Genomic DNA, 17,175 nt, shown 5'->3' with positions numbered 1-17,175 from the left:
TGTAGGTGACTGAATTTTCGGTTAGTTTCGGTAGCCAAATGCATAGTAACAAAACGGAACGTTGTGTCCTACACAAGCATCTTTCAGGAAAAACTGGACATCTGCTATGTAACTGAGAGTCTCCTCATTGAAACATCTGAAGTTCTTCAAAGGTAAATTATTTTATTTGATCCCTTTGCTGGTTTTTGTGAATATGTTGCGTGCTAAATGCTAACGCTAAATGCTAAGCTAGCTATCACCACTCTTACACAAAGTATTGATTTTCTCTGGTTCTAAAGCATATTTTGAAAATCTGAGACGACAGGATTGTTAAGAAAAGGATAAGCTTGAGAGCAGGCATATTTATTTCATTTCATTTGCGATTTTTTGAAATCGCTAACGTTGCGTTATGGTAATGAGCTTGAGGCTATGATTACGCGACCGCATGCGGTGTGGGTCGGCCTAAGAGGTTAAAAATGTTACAAACGCAAATAAACAATTGGTTGGGGACACGTAGAACGTCTGCCTTCTTTTCTAGGGCCATTTTAGTAAAGGGTGTGTTAATGGCTCTAACCACAGGGAGTGAAAGCCACCAAACAAGACACTTGTGTGAACCCCGTCTCTGCCTCTCAAAATATTGCTATTTTGTATATTTTCTCTACAGAAGCAAAGTGGTATTCAGTTGCATGAGCACCGCAAGCCGCTCTGCTCGGTCAATGACCAGTGCTTCAACGTTAAAATAAATAAGCCTCCTGGCAACGGTGCCCCTTGTCTGAATTAGGCTTTACCTCGCTGAGTGAGTTCCTGTGCCTCTCTGAGCAGACAGTGGAAGATGGTGCTGAGGTTCCCCAGTAGCCTCTGGCTGTGCTGCAGCAGCTGAAGGGTCGGGGAGTCCGTGAAGTTAGATGAGCTGTCAAACAGGGGAGCACCTGGGGGGAGGACAAAGAATAAGGGCAGACGGAAATCAGAAAACAATCCAGATTGCTGGACCTCCTCACATAAGAAAATCTATTGCCCTAGGAAAACATATCAAATCCCAAAATGCTTGAGGAAATCACATGACAACACAGCTGCAAGTTGCTATAGTTAACAACCAAATACGCAGCCATGAGTATTCTTTTTAATGTAAACCAGAAGATCAATAAGGTGTTGACAGAGTGTCATGCTGATCACTGTGGTAGGAAACACTCACATATGCCATCCAGCTGCTCCTTGGTGTGAACCACCTTGTCCCAGGCCCACTCCAGAATGTAGCGCAGATTCACCGCAGAGCCTGGTTGCTCTGTGAAGCAAACACCACCATTTTACATTAGAGAGAAATCCAATCTAGGGGTGCATCTCAATAACCCAAACTGTCTGTGTCACCCCATCTCCTTTCCTCTATCTGCGAGGATGTGAATATCTGAAAGTGATTCACCTGTTGTGTGTGTTTGGATCAGTGTACATGTAGTACAGGAGATGAAGCCAGGGTTGATCTAAATAACAGGGTGCCAGTGTTGTTATGCAGTGTCTCACCCTCAGCGGTCCACTGCTTGATACAGCTGGTGATCAGGCCCAAGGAGCTGGTCTCTATGGCTGTAGACAAGATGGCGTCCAACTGCTCTTCCTGACCAGAGAGAGGAAGAGAGTCTGGCACATTGAGCTAATGCATTCACATATATAAAATTGTCCTTAAAAACTGGAAGGTTTGTACAGCAAAAAGGAATAACCGTCAACCTCTCAGAAGTTGTGTGTGTACCTGAGAGAGGCTGGAGGGCTGCACGTCAGCCAGGCGAGAGGAGAGCAGGCCGGACATCAGGCAGCGAGAGTAGCCATTTGAGATGACATCACTGGAGCAGGGAGCAGCCTTCTTCAAGAAGCTCAGAGTCTGACACAGCAAGAGATAGTTCATGTGATTCACAAGATAACATCCTGCTGTATGGACAATGGATAACTAAAGGCTTAAGTCAACTAATTGAAAGTCTTCATGTTAGCCACATGTTCAGTGCATTCAGAAAGATACAATACAGCCCTGTTCAAAAATTGATTAAATCGTTTTTTCCCCTCATCAATCTACACACAATACCCCATAATGACATAGAAAAAACAAGCTACAAGCTTGGCACACCTGTATTTGGAGAGTTTCTCCCATTCTTCTCTGCAGATTCTGTCAAGTTGGATGGGGAGTGTTGCTGCACAGCTATTTTCAGGTCTCTCCAGAGATGTTCTATCGAGTTCAAGTCCGGCCTCTGGCTGGGCCACTCAAGGACATTCAGAGACTTGTACTGAAGCCACACCTACGTTGACTTGGTCGTGTGCTTTGGGTCGCTGTCCTGTTGGAAGGTGAGGTGAACATTCAACCCAGTCGGAGGTCCTGAGCGCTCTGGAGCAGGTTTTCATCAAGGATCTCTCTGTACTTGGCTCTGTTCATCTTTCCCTCGATCCCGACTAGTCTCCCAGTCCCTGCCACTGAAAACTATCCCCACCGCATGATGCTGTCACCAACATGCTTCACCGTAGGGATGGTGCCAGGTTTCCTCCAGACGTGACGCTTGACAAACTCCAAGCAGCCTGTCATGTGCCTTTTACTGAGGAGTGGCTTCTCTCTGGCCACTCTACCATAAAGGACTGATTGGTGGAGTGCTGCAGAGATGGGAGAACCTTCAAGAAGGAAAACCATCTCCAGAGGGACTCCGGAGCTCTGTCAAGAGTGACAATCGGGTTCTTGGTCACCTCCCTGAACAAGGCCCCTCTCCCCCAATTGCTCAGTTTGGCTGGGCGGCCAGCTCTAGGAAGAGTCCGTGGTTCCAAACTTCTTCCATTTAAGAATGATGGAGGCCCGTGTTCTTGGGGACGTTCAATGCAGCAGACATTTTTGGTACCTTTCCCCAGATTAATGCCGACACAATCCTGTCTCAGAGCTCTACGGACAATTCCATCAACCTCATGGCATTGTTTTTTGCTCTGACATGGACTGTCAACTGTGGGACCTTATATAAACAGGTGTGTGCCTTTCAAAATCATGTCCAATCAATTGAATTTACCACAGGTGGACTCCACAATCAAGTTGAAAAAACATCAAGGATGATCAATGGAAACAGGATGCACCTGATTTCAAGTCTCATAGCAAAGTGTTTGAATACTTATGTAAATACAGTTGTTTTTTTAATATAAATTTGCAAATGTCAAAATACCCGTTTTTGCTTTGTCATTGAGGTATTGTGTCGATTGATGAAGAAAATCTTTAATTTAATACATTTCAGAATAAGGCTGTACTATAACAAAATGTGGAAAAAGTCAAGGGGTTTGAATCCTTCCCCATGCACTATAACTATCTTTGCAAAGATACAGATGGAGAAAATACACCAAAAATGTAGGGATAAACTCACCTCTTTCTGATACCCAGAGCAAGTTAAGTGCACAATACCAGTGTTGAGCAAACAGGTTGCATCTGTTCCAAGGAAAAACAAATTACCAAGTCATGGCAACATTTACAAAACTTATCCGACTGGCTTTAAAGAGCTAAATGTATTTCTATTTGCTCAGGGTGTTGTGTGAAAAGGCTTGTGCTGTGTGTCCAACTTGCCGAAGTTGTATGTGGTGGGTTTGAAGAACTGTTCTGGCGGGGGGCAGGTGTAGGGCAGGCCGCGGCTCAGGCTGCGCTCGTGCACCAGGACGTCCAACAGGGGGCAGGGTGACGTCATCTCCACCACCGAATCCAGAGACCACACGGCAAGGTAGGGACAGCTGCGCAGAGACTCCCCCGTTCTGACACACACACACATTGGTTTCATATTCATGTAATCATGTAAAAGCTTACTATCAACCCCAGAAATTATTTTCCATCAACACCCCCCCCCCAAAAAGTAGACTTGTTTGTAAAATAAAAATCAAAAATCAAATTGAAACCAACTACATTCATAAATGAATAAATAACCTGATTGATAAACGCTTGGTATTCGGGGAAATTGGACACACCATGTGATTTAGGCGGCTGGTGATGGGATATTTATGTCAGAATGTTACCTCAGAGAGTCAGGCATCTGTGCATGGTACCATCTGTTGATGTCAAAGACGCCGATGTAAGTGGAGGGGTTGCCCTGTCCGTAGGCCTTCACCTGCCAGCTGAAAATGGACACGCTGGTGTCTGGAGACGCAACTGACGGGGGAGAAAGGAGAGAAGGCCTTAGTACAAGCCGTGACCACAACAATGAAAGCGCAAGCACCTCATACAGTTGAAGTCGGAAGCTTACATACACTTAGGTTGGAGTCATTAAAACTCGTTTATCAAACACTCCACAAATTTCTTGTGAACAAACTAGTTTTTGCAAGTCGGTTAGGACATCTACTTTGTGCATGACACAAGTAATGGTTTACATACAGATTATTTCAATGTATCACAATTCCAGTGGGTCAGAAGTTTACCTTCACTAAGGTGACTGTGGCTTTAAACAGCTTGGAAAATTCCAGAAAATGATGCCATGGCTTTAGAAGCTTCTGATAGGCTAATCCAACTCAATCATTAAGTTTGCGGACGACACTACAGTGGTAGGCTTGATTACCAACAACGACGAGACGGCCTACAGGGAGGAGGTGAGGGCCCTCGGAGTGTGGTGTCAGGAAAATTACCTCACACTCAATGTCAACAAAACAAAGGAGATGATTGTGGACTTCAGGAAACAGCAGAGGGAGAAGCCCCCTATCCACATCGATGGGACAGTAGTGGAGAGGGCAGTAAGTTAAGTTCCTCGGCGTACACATCACAGACAAACTGAGTTGGTCCACTCACACTGACAGCATCGTGAAGAAGGCGCAGCAGCACCTCTTCAACCTCAGGAGGATGAAGAAATTTGGCTTGTCACCAAAAGCACTCAAACTTCGACAGATGCACAATCGAGAGCATCCTATCGGGCTGTATCACCGCCTGGTACGGCAACTGCTCCGCCCACAACTCTCCAGAGGATAGTGAGGTCTGCACAACGCATCACCGGGGGCAAACTACCTGACCTCCAGGACACCTACCCCACCCGATGTCACAGGAAGGCCATAAAGATCCTCAAGGACAACAACCACCCGAGCCACTGCCTGTTCACCCCGCTATCATCCAGAAGGCGAGGTCAGTACAGGTGCATCAAAGCAGGGACCGAGAGACTGAAAAACAGCTTCTATCTCAAGGCCAGACTGTTAAACAACCACCACTAACATTGAGTGGCTGCTGCCAACACACTGACTCAACTCCAGCCACTTTAATAATGGGAATTGGGATAATTCCCATTATATATAATAATGGGAATTGATGTAAAATATAATGCTACTTAATATAATGTTTACATACCCTACATTACTCATTTCATATGTATATACCGTACTCGATACCATCTACTGCATCTTGCCTACGCCGTTCTGTACCATCACTCATTCATATCTTTATGTACATATACTTTATCCCTTTACACTTGTGTGTGTATAAGGTAGTAGTTTTGGAATTGTTAGGTTAGATTACTCGTTGGTTATTACTGCATTGTCGGAACTAGAAGCACAAGAATTTTGCTACACTCGCATTAACATCTGCTTACCATGTGTATGTGACAAATAAATATGATTTGATTTAATTGACATCATTTGAGTCAATTGGAGGTGTACCTGTGGATGTATTTCAAGGTCTACCTTCGAACTCAGTGCCTCTTTGCTTGACATCATGGTAAAATCTAAAGAAATCAGCCAATACCTCAGAAAAAACCATGTAGACCTCCACAAGTCTGGTTCATCTTGGGAGCAATTTCCAAATGCCTGAAGGTTCCACGTTAATCTGTACAAATAATAGTACACAAGTATAAACATCATGGGACCACACAGCTGTCATACCGCTCAGGAAGGAGATGTGTTCTGTCTCCTAGAGAAGAAGGTACTTTGGTGCGAAAAGTGCAAATCAATCCCAGAACAACAGCAAAGGACCTTGTGAAGATGCTGGAGAAAACATGTACAAAAGTATCTATATCCACAGTAAAACGAGTCCTGTATCAACAAAACCTGAAAGGCCGCTCAGCAAGGAAGAAGCCACTGATCCAAAAAAAAACATAAAAAAACAGACTATGGTTTGCAACTGCACATGGGGACAAAGATCTTACTTTTTGGAGAAATGTCCTCTGGTCTGATGAAACAAAAATAGAACTGTTTGGCCATAATGACCATCGTTAGGTTTGGAGGAAAAAGGGGGAGGCTTGCAGAAGAACACCATCCCAACCATGAAGCACGGGGGTGGCAGCATCATGTTGTGGGGGTGCTTTGCTGCAGGATGGACTGGTGAACTTCACAAAATAGAAGGCATCATGAAGGAGGAAAATTGTGTATACATTGAAGCAACATCTCAAGACATCAGTCAGGAAGTTAAAGCTTGGTCGCAAATGGGTCTTCCAAATGGACAATGACCCCAGGCATAGTTCCGAAGTTGTGGCAAAATGGCTTAAGGACAACAAAGTAAAGGTATTGGAGTGGCCATCACAAAGCCCTGACCTCAATCCTATTGAAAATTTGTGGGCAGAACTGAAAAGCGTGTGCGAGCAAGGAGGTCAACAAACCTGATTCAGTTATACCAGCTCTGTCAGGAGGAATGGGCCAAAATTCACCCAAATTGTTGTGGGAAGCTTGTGGAAGGCTACCCAAAACATGTATCCCAAGTTAAACAATTGAAAGGCAATGCTCCAAATACTAATTGAGTGGATGTAAACTTCTGACCCATTGGAAATGTGATGAAAGAAATAAAAGCTGAAATAAATCACTACTATTTTTCTGACATTTCACATTGTTAAAATAAAGTGGTGATCCTAACCACCCCAAGACAGGGAATTTTTACAAGGATTAAATGTCAGGAATTGTGAAAAACTGAGTTTCAATGTAGTTGGCTAAGGTGTATGTAAACTTCCGACTTCAACTGTACATCCTTTTCGCTCCAGGGTCACATTCATTAGAGCACACTGTGGCAAATAATTTTGCAAAGGAAAACAAACGTGCATTTCCTGTTGGACAAGTTCAGGTAGCCCCACTCCTTTTCGGTCCGTTTGGTGTCTAGTAAGTGAATACCACCCACGTAGGTAATAAAAAACATGTTTTGTTTTCTGGTCACTTAGACACCAATATAATCCTGAAAAGATATGAGTTGAGATGACTTGAGAAGAAGGAAAAGGTACCTTCGTTCATGCTGTCGTCTCTGTCAGGGTGGTGTCGGAACTTCTCGATGGTTTGGCAGCTGAGCAGGCGGGTGTTGGTGGCCTGAGCCCTCAGGGGGAAGGCTGTGCTGCTCAGCTCCTGACTGTACCGTTCCTCACAGTACTCCAGACCCTAGGAGAGAGACGGAGGGAGAGAAAGGATTAACGTTAATACAGCACCAATGGAAAGATTTAAAGGTCTCAAAACAGTGAAAGCACCACGTTTAAGTAAGAATTGAATATGGTTGGGCATAATAGATTACTAAATGACATCTTCAGGACTGAAACATTGAGAAGAACTGTTGGAAACCAGCAAGCTTTTGGGCTTTAACACCACAATCACGGTCCAAACACTTGACCCTGAACATCCAGTTGACGGTCAGTACAGTCTTGACCAAACAAACGGGGCATTGAACAGAAATTGGACTTGTCTCGATCCATGCTGGAAGCGGGAATAGCTACTTATTTCAGTTAGACAGAACAAAATCTTTGAGGTAAAAACATGGGTTGAAATTACGGTTACCTCATAGAGGATCTTTCCTGAGGCCAAACACTTCCTCTCACTGAAGGCCAGCTGGAGCAGGTGCAGACTGACCACGTCTCCCTCACTGAGAGGGGGGAGAGAGGGAGATGTGTTAAAGGGCAGCAAATACACCAAGTAATGTGTATTGACATGAGGTGGTTAATGCTGCATGAGTATTTATGCTAAATAAAGGCCAACAACGTGCTATGACCACTGAGCACCATAGCTGCATTCACTGGACCAATGCTACATTTGCATACAAGCTGTAAAGTGTGGAGCTTCCGCCATACTGTTTTCACTGATCCAGTCCACCGTATCAGTCAAAAGTTTGGACACCTACTCATTAAAGGGTTTTTCTTTATTTTCACTATTTTCTCAATTGTAGAATAATAGTGAAGACATCAAAACTATGAAATAACACATATGGAATCATGTAGTCAAAAAAATATTTGAGATTCTTCAAAGTAACCACCCTTTGCCTCGACAGCGTTGCACATTCTTGGGATTCTCTCAACTAGCTTCATGAGAAATGCTTTCCCAACAATCTTGAAGGAGTTCTCACATATGCTGATCACTTGCTGGCTGCTTTTCCTTCACTCTGCAGTCCAACTCACCCCAAACCACCTCAATTGGGTTGAGGTCGGGTGATCGTGGAGGCCAGGTCATCTGATGCAACACTCCATCACTGACCTTGGTCAAATATCCCTTACACAGCCTGGAGGTGTGTTTTGGGTCAATGTCCTGTTGAAAAACAAATGATAGTCCCACTAAGCGTAAACCAGATGGGATGGCGTATCTCTGCAGAATGCTGTGGCAGCCATGCTGGTTAAGTGTGCCTTGAATTATATATAAATCGACGGTGTCAACAGCAAAGCAACCCCCACACCATCACACCGTTCACCTTCTCTGTGTCTCACAAATACACGGCGGATGGAAACAAAAATCTCCAATTGGGACTCTCATCAAAGGACAGATTTCCACCGGTGTAATGTTCATTGCTTGTGTTTCTTAGCCCAAGCAAGTCTCTTCTTATAAGTGTCCTTCAGTAGTTGTTTCTTTACAGCAATTTGACCATGAGCGCCAGTTTCATCATGGAGCTTAAGGGTTTTTGCGACTGCCCTTGAAGAAACTTTCAAAGTTCTTGACATTTTCCGATTGACTGACCTTCATGTCTTAAAGTAATGGACTGTCATTTCTCTTTGCTTATTTGAGCTGTTCTTGCCATAATAGTGACTTGGTCTTTTTCCAAATAGGGCTATCTTCTCTGTACCAACCCTACCTTGTCACAACACAACAGAAACACATTAAGAGGGAAAGAAATTCCACAAATGAACATTTAACAAGGCATCACCCGTTAATTGAAATGCATTCCAGGTGACTACCTCATGAAGCTGGTTGAGAGAATGCCAAGAGTGTACAAAGCTGTCATCAAGGCAAAGGGTGACTACTTTGAAGAAACTCAAATATAAAATACATATTGATATGTTTAACACTTTTTGATTGAATGTGTTATTTCACGTCTTCAATATTATTCTACAATGTAGAAAATAGCAAAAGAAAAACCCTGGAATGTTTTATTTAACTAGGCAAGTCAGTTAAGAACAAATTCTTATTTTCAATGGGGGCCTAGGAACAGTGGGTTAACTGCCTTGTTCGGGGGCAGAACGACAGATTTGTACCTTGTCAGCTCAGGGATTCGATCTTGCAACCTTTCGGTTACTAGTCCAACACTCTAACCACTAGGTTACGCTGCCACCCCTTAAATAAGTAGGTGTGTTTGACAGGTACAGTATGTGAATACCAGAGGGGATTGGGGCTGAGAGATCCCAGCCCACATGGAGCTGCAATTATTCCATTGGTTCCATTGTCCAGGACAAACCAAAACAACCTCAAGTATTTAAAATACATCACATCCTGGTCTGGTGTGCACACTGTGACCTCTTCCAAGAGTTATTGAACTTTGTGCCTCAAGCAGGCAGACTTGGTGGGGAGGGAGAACTCACTGGTCTTGGGCAGACTGGATGGCCCACAGGTAACAGCAGTTGCGGGGGTCGTTCTCTGGCTCCTGGAATGTGAAGGCATACACTGGCACCCTGCCGCCCTCCAGCTGGGAGTGATACCTGTGGCAGAACACAGCAGAGACAGTCAGAAAAAGCTATAACTGAAGGTTTACCATAGCCACCATGTCATCACTGGGCCGTCAACTCACTCCTTCTTGAGCGTCTTCATGTTCCAGAGTTGCAGGTATCCGTCGGAGAAGCCCACGGCCAGTTGGTTGGTGCGGGGGATGTACTGCAGAGCCGTGGCCCCTGTGCCCGTGGGGCTGCTCAGCTGCAGACAGAGATGTCTCCCCTGACGCGTCTCCTGCTCACGTAGCCGGGGGATCTCAGCTAGGGACTTACTCACAACCTCCAGATCTGGAGAGGACAGAGGAGGGTGTGGGTTAGAGAGGGGGGGGGGGGAAACACACACACTCATCAAACTCTCAATCTTGAGAGGAACTGTGGGCCAGAAAAGTTGTCTGTGTTAGGTTAAAACACACACACACGCTGACCTGAGGCCTCCAGCTCACTCTGGCTGCAGGAGAGGTCATCCAGACACAGGTCCATTAGGAGGACATGTCCCAGGTCCGTGACCACCGCTGCCACGCCAAAGAACCAGCGCAGGCTCTGGTGGAGGTGCTGTGTGCTGGCACTGGCCCCGCCATAGCTCACCAGGGGCTCGATGGCCCTGATCTGCCAATCATCAGTTTGTCAGTCAGTCCATATCACAATCAATCAAATCAACCAGTTGATGCAAGCGACAGTAGTAGATGGTGAGAGCGCACTCACCCTGCCCGGTATGACTACGGCTTTGACCACTCGGGAGATACCCAGGTCATAGAGACAGAGCATGCTTCCCTGTGCCTCCTCAAGGCCCACCAGCAGCCCGGTCCTTTTCAGCCAGCAGAAGTCCCTGGCTGCCAGCACGCTGGGAGGGTGCTCTCCATCGCCACAGAAGCAGTAGGCGGACAGGCGCTCACCCGTCACCGCATGGACCACCTCCAGCTGGGGCCCACAGGCGAGCCAAGCTAGCCCGCTACGACCTTCGTCCAGGGAGGGAGGCACATCATGAGGTAGGGAAAAGGGAGCAGTTAGGCCTAATAGTTCATGGTGGTTTATTGTAAAACCTCTCCTCTGAGAAGGGATTGTTTGAGATGTATTTCGTTGTTTTAAGACTGAAGAATGCAAAGCTTCCCTCCTGCAAACAACATATGCTGGGACGGTATGGGCAGTTGGCAGACATATGCTGCCCCCCCCCCCATATCAGTTGAAATGAGAAAATAAAGAAAAACCTAAATGCATTGGGTTGTTTGTGAGAGATGGCCGCCGTGCATACACACTGACTTACCAACAGTGAACTTCCCATGAAGCACAGAGTCCAGGGTGATCTCATCCTCACCCAGAGCATCTACAGTCACCCCCGGGAAACGCAGCAGGCTGCTGGTGACCTGGGCAGCCAGGTCACGCATGTTCACTACACACAAAACATGACATTGCACTGCATTATGTACAAAACAGACATTGCATTACTTGTGATTCTTCCAAACTTCAGGTTTGAGGCACATATGCATGCGAAAACCTACACTGTTACCTTGTTGCTTCGCAATTCCATAGTCACAGAACATTGCTGAGACTCAGATTTTCACTTTAAAAATGGCAAACAAAAACAAATGATTCTAAAGTTAAACAATCCATACAATTATGCACAATGACTACTTTTAACTTCCACTGAAAATGTTACAAAAACACATTTACTTCAACAGTGCAGAAGCAAAGTTTGGTAACAGAATGACAGCACCATGCACAGCAACTAAGCTCAAATCAGACCATAAGAAAACAGTTCCTCTCTAAGCCTCCACCAGGTTTTGCCTTTGGGGCTATGAGGGGACTCAAAGGAGACAAAAGAGGTATTTATGCTGTGTTATGGTTCCCAGTTGTCAGCAGTTTGGCTCTGGGCCTGCTGGCATAAAAGCTGCAGGCGTGTTTGTGTGCATGTCCTTCTCTTGTTGCTGTGCAAAGCATTGACAGATGATTATCTAGTAGGCCATTACCATATTACCAGTAGCGGCCTAAACAACTGACACAATCACATAAATAAACAGTATCATGAGAAGTTATATAATTATCGGAAAGCCCATACGTTGCATGTTGCTCTGTGTGTTTACCATGTTAAAACTGCGTTACTGTTTACCCACTTGATTCCCAATGAAGAGTGCATGGTCCACAAGATAACACCATCTTAGAGAGCCTTGTATAGATAGATGTACATTAAAGGGTAACGTTAAGTATTGAACACTTGTCAGGCAGACATCACGACTACAGCTTTCTGTGCCACTGTATGAGTTTGGTCCAGTATGAGCAAAACACCATATAGAGTTAGTGTCATAACTTCTTTCACCAATTGATTACATTGACTAGCCTCAGAATTTCACCTAACATGCCATAGTGTCATGCATACCGCAATGAATCATGCAAAATACCACCCCTTTCACAAGCAAGTAGCCTAGCTAGCTAATTTAAAAGAAACCGAGACTACTCCCGCGCAGATTGACTAGGCGTGGTACGGTTAGATGCAGAGTATTGGGGTAGCTAGTCGAGTACCGTCTGACATCTAAATAACCCCAAAACAAAGTAGATATAAAATGTAATCTACTAACATGCTCTTACCTAGATTAACGAGCAACTCAGAGATTTTAAAATATAGTTAGCTAGCTAATGTAAAACGTAATTGGTTACCTGTGTGTCGGTATCACTAGCACACCTTGCCTACACTAACGTGTTCAAAACAATGTCCTACTGACAGTAACTAGCTAGGCTAAATGCCGAAATGCAGAACCATGTAAATTACTTCATTTTAGAAGTGACGTTATACATGGCTGTCGATCTAAACATTTGTGATGTAACAATGTAACGTTAAACTAGCTAGCTAAACCAAGGCAAGGGGAAATGACACCATTGACTTCTGATTTGAGCTAACGAACTTTACAAGCTTAACGTTAACTAGCCGTCTCTCGGACATATAGTTCATTCTGACACCACGATGTCAGTTTTCTTACTAGCCAGCTAACTTAACATCTTAGTTAACTAACTAGTATAGTTCGTTGACAGTGACTTTGGGGATTGTAGCGAACAGTAATTACAAGTAACTGCATCGTTGACTTAATCGTTGACTTAACTAGCTAGCTAACGTGAGTTACCTAATATATAATCGGCCTTGCTAGCTAGACTGCAGTAAACTAGGTACGCTAGCTAGCTAACTCCTATATGCTGTGCGCTAGTTACAAGTCTTGCTACATATTGGTAAATAACCGGTGTTATGCTTACGTTACCATCCTGTAAATACCCCGTAACGTTGTTAGACATAGTTAAATCATAGCAACGTGTGAGGCGGGTGAATCAAAACCTCGCATGAGGTAGCATTATGCTAAAATTAACCGCCTAGCTAGCAAGCTAACGTATCTAAATAGTTAGCCAACTTTGGGTACAACTGCTCCGGTGTGCTTAACGGAAGCTAATCCGCCCATTCTTCCAACTGGTAGCATTGTTAGAGTAACTACCTAAAGGCAACAAACGTTATAACCTTAGCTTACTTACTATACGTTACCTGATGTTGACCGTCGCACTACCAACGACGTTAGTAGTTAATCAAATGTGATATATTTTCCGTTGGGACTCTTCCTCGGCCCTGTCATAATAATCCGATTTTCTTGTAAACACTTGTTTTTTTTAGGACAACTGTCGAAAACCCACAAATGTTTAAGTATGAAGGACCGTGTCTACTGAATTAGTTTCACTCGCTACGAGATATCTGCCCACTTGCTGGAGTTCAACGCAGGCGCCATTTCCATGTAGATCTAGCTACTGCGCATCACTTGCTTCACAAAATCACGCAAACGTCAAAGGGCCAGAAATAAACATCGCGAGAAAGTAAACTTTTTTTTTCTTTCTTCTGCGTGAGGCAGTTTACACTCTTTCGAATATATATTAATTATTTTCTCTTTCTTTGTTATGTTGTATTGGATGTATTCAATCATTTTGAATTGATCTCTATGTGGATTTTTTGTTTATTTGTGGATTTGACATATCATCCTCATAGGATTAGGTTACATACTGTAGTTTCAGTAGTGCAGTAAATGCATGGGTGGATTTAGTGATTTGGAAGCCACTGGAGTAACTCCCTGTCAGAAATACTGTGATTAGCAGGGTTCCCCAACTGATGCCCCGTGGGCCAAATCCCACCAGCAATAGTATTTGGCCCCCAAAGCCCCAAAATTATGACCAGAGATGCAAAATCTCCCAAATGCAATGTCCCAAGAAGGAAGTTACCCTACCTAATAATAATAATGCAAAAGTTACATTTAACGTCATGAGGAGAGAATGCAGGACTATTGTTATTTTTTATTTCACCTTTATTTAACCAGGTAGGCCAGTTGAGAACCAGTTTTCACTTACAACTGCGACCTGGCCAATATAAAGCAAAACGTCAAAAACAACAAAAACAACTAATAAAGCAGGCAGTGGACCATTTTGTGGTGCTGAAACGTAACGCTGCAATGCAATCAATAGGATGTGCTGAAAATATAGCTAACTTGTTATGCAAGTCTTGCACAGCAACAGATGAACACCTACACCAGTCGAGTAATTCATTTAAACAATCATTTTAATTTGACTTTACAAGAGGGCTATATAAAATAACTTAACTGGCTGATGTAGGCGATGAGACTTAACAGCATCTTTCACAATAACAAAAATGTATGGCCTAATAGCATAAGGGCTCAGGGCCAGACCCAGATGCAGACACGGGAGGCAGATGGTTTGAGTGTTTGACATGTATTACATTCAAAAAGGGTAGGCAAGAGAAGGGTCGTGGACAGGCAAAAGGTCAAAGCCAGTTCAGATTCCAGGAGCTACAGTGTGGCAGGCAGGCTTGAGGTCAGGGCAGGCAGAATGGTTAGGCAGGCGGGTACAGAGTCCAGAAAACAGGCAAGGGTCAAAACTGTGAGGACAAGCAAAAGAGAGAATAGCCCGGTTTCTGGCAGGGGGTATGCGATACCATATCCTCAATTCACGGGGTTGCATTCCCTTTAGACCCGGAGGTCTGTCTACTGGGTAACTTTACTAACACCAATCTTAGGCAAAGCCATACTATAAAGCTAACAGAAATATTGCTAGCGATTGCCAAGAAATGTATTGCCTTGAAATGGAAATTGGATTCCTCCCTGCCAGTTCGGAAGTTAATAGTTGTCTCCCTTTGGAGAAAATCACTTACTGCTTGAGGAATAAGTTAAAGACATTTTACAGAATTTGTCAACCTTTTGACTATATGGAGAATCTCCCCCCACATCTCATTGATTGAATCTATATATAATCCTCACATAATGTTTCACACGTAATGTATATTATGTAGCCTACGGCAGGTGATCCAATGTCTCGTTATTTTTTATTTTTTTAAATTGTTTTTATTTTTTAAATATTTTTTATTATTGTATGTTTGTTTATATAACTATAATTATAATTTATTTTTGTTACGTTCGTCTGTTACTGTCACTTTGTCCTATCGTTGTCTGATATCTTTTCACTTTTGTTTTGAATGTTCTTAATTGGAAAATGCAAAAATAAAATATTTTTTTTAAATTTAAAAAGAGAGAATAGCAAAAGCAGGAGACCGGGAAAAACACGCTGGTTGATTTGAAACAGACAAGACGAACTGGCACAGACAGACAGGAAACACAGGGATAAATACACCAAGGGAAATAAGCGACACTTGGAGGGGGTGGAGACAATCACAAGGACAGGTGAAACAGATCAGGGCGTGACAAATAGAAGTGGGATTTCTTTTACATGGCCATTATATGGACATACAATTGCAACTGGCCAAAAATGTAGCATTCTTCAAAAAAGACTAATTTAAACAAAAAAAGGTCATGTCTGTGTCTGAATGTCTGTATCGGGATAGCCTGCTGTTGTCAGCTTGAGACCTAAATATCCTTGGATAAGCACTCACAACAATGTTATTATTTACTCTATATAGTCATATAGGCAGTGGCAGATTTAGGTATAGGTGACATGGGCAGCCGGGGGCGGCAGAGGGCGCCAGCACAAAAATAATCGGAATGGTGACATTTGAGCAATCCGTTTTCTATCCTCATTTGCACCTCACATATAGTATATAATGTCACAGTGTGTGACTGTGAGTCAATTACCCTCGGAGTTGGCGCCCTGATTCTAGTTTGTGAGCGAGGCAGCCTGGGAAGGTCTCCCACTCAGAAGTATGAGATGGGGAGGGGGATTGGATTAGCTTGACCTCAGGTCTCCGCACTGGAAGCCTGAGGTATGGGGAGCGGGGGAATCTATCAAATAGTGCACCTCTAACTTTGTACAGTAGTAATGCAATTAGCACTGTACAAAGTTCGTAGTGTGACTGATTTGACCGAAATGAATAATTAATGTATGTGTGTGTAAAATATAGGCAAGCAATAAACATTTCAGAACAACTACTAGTCGAATAAGACATGGGAGAGATGACGAATTTTGGCAAAGATATTTATTTATAGACTAATACACTTGGAACAAATAGCCAAACCGAAAACTGCAGACATTACTAGTGCCTCCCCCATAATCAAACTGCCATAAAAAATTTAAATGCAACCTAACGTGATCATCGACAGCTGCATTGAAGGACACAAACAGAAAATGCTTTCTGCTACTGAGATCTGTGAAATGTAGGCTAAACTGACAACGGAGAGAAGAAATCTCAACTAGCAAGCAAGTCACAGCAATGAAGAATTGAGTGCGTGTGCGTTCACCCGAAGGGGAGGAGATACTTCTTGCATGTGGGAGCCAGTGTTGACAATTTAGCGACGTTGTCGCTATATTTAGCGAGTATTCAGACCCCTCTAGCAACACATTTTCAAAAAAGCGACAAGCGACAAATTTAGCGACTTTTTCTGGTGTTATTGGAGACCTTTGGAGACTCTGACGTGAAAGCACGTATTGTTCTTACTCTTCTCATCGAGCAGCGGGTGCTACCGTGGCCCCACCCCAGTCCCAAAGCACTCACAGGGGGGCCCCACCCCCATTCCAAAGCACTCACAGGTGGGCCCCACCCCCGTCCCAAGGCACTCACAGGCGGGCCCCACCCCCGTCCCAAGGCACTCACAGGTGGGCCCCACCCCAGTCCCAGATCACTCACAGGGGGCCCCACCCGCATTCCAAAGCACTCACAGGCGGGCTCCACCCCCCGTCCCAAAGCAGTCACAGGCGGGCCCCAACCCTGTCCCAAAGCACTCACAGGCGGGCCCCAACCCGTCCCAAAGCACTCACAGGCCCTGTCCTCGCAAATGAACTGCGCATGCGGGAAGCCGCTGCTGGCTGATACGTGATTAAAAAACAATTAACCTCAATTAGAGCCAGACCAGTTACCAAAATTTTCTCACATTACCTTTGA

At 44.2% G+C, this 17,175-nt stretch overlaps 1 protein-coding gene across 2 annotated transcripts in view; it reads right to left on the bottom strand.

Moving 5' to 3' along the window:
- Nucleotides 1-13,603, bottom strand: part of LOC118362327 (protein ELYS) — a 38,522-nt gene extending 24,919 nt beyond the window's left edge. Inside the window, exons 1-15 of one of the 2 annotated variants that reach the window (XM_035742565.2) lie at nt 13,323-13,603; nt 11,077-11,202; nt 10,518-10,771; nt 10,241-10,421; nt 9,896-10,103; nt 9,690-9,806; nt 7,687-7,771; nt 7,146-7,296; nt 3,985-4,117; nt 3,545-3,726; nt 3,348-3,409; nt 1,718-1,846; nt 1,495-1,585; nt 1,172-1,261; nt 768-908 (exon numbers count right to left, since the gene is read on the bottom strand). In XM_035742565.2, the coding sequence (XP_035598458.1) occupies nt 768-908; nt 1,172-1,261; nt 1,495-1,585; nt 1,718-1,846; nt 3,348-3,409; nt 3,545-3,726; nt 3,985-4,117; nt 7,146-7,296; nt 7,687-7,771; nt 9,690-9,806; nt 9,896-10,103; nt 10,241-10,421; nt 10,518-10,771; nt 11,077-11,202; nt 13,323 (1,951 nt within the window). In that variant the 5' untranslated portion in view covers nt 13,324-13,603. The remainder of the gene's footprint in view (nt 1-767; nt 909-1,171; nt 1,262-1,494; nt 1,586-1,717; nt 1,847-3,347; nt 3,410-3,544; nt 3,727-3,984; nt 4,118-7,145; nt 7,297-7,686; nt 7,772-9,689; nt 9,807-9,895; nt 10,104-10,240; nt 10,422-10,517; nt 10,772-11,076; nt 11,203-13,322) is intronic. The other variant, XM_035742566.2, reaches the window with a different exon arrangement.
- Nucleotides 13,604-17,175: the final 3,572 nt, after the last annotated feature.

The sequence above is a fragment of the Oncorhynchus keta genome, chromosome 29, assembly GCF_023373465.1.
Source record: "Oncorhynchus keta strain PuntledgeMale-10-30-2019 chromosome 29, Oket_V2, whole genome shotgun sequence".
NCBI lineage: Eukaryota > Metazoa > Chordata > Actinopteri > Salmoniformes > Salmonidae > Oncorhynchus > Oncorhynchus keta.
The sequence above is the reverse complement of the archived record's forward strand: the minus strand, read 5'-3'. Positions and strand labels throughout refer to the sequence as shown.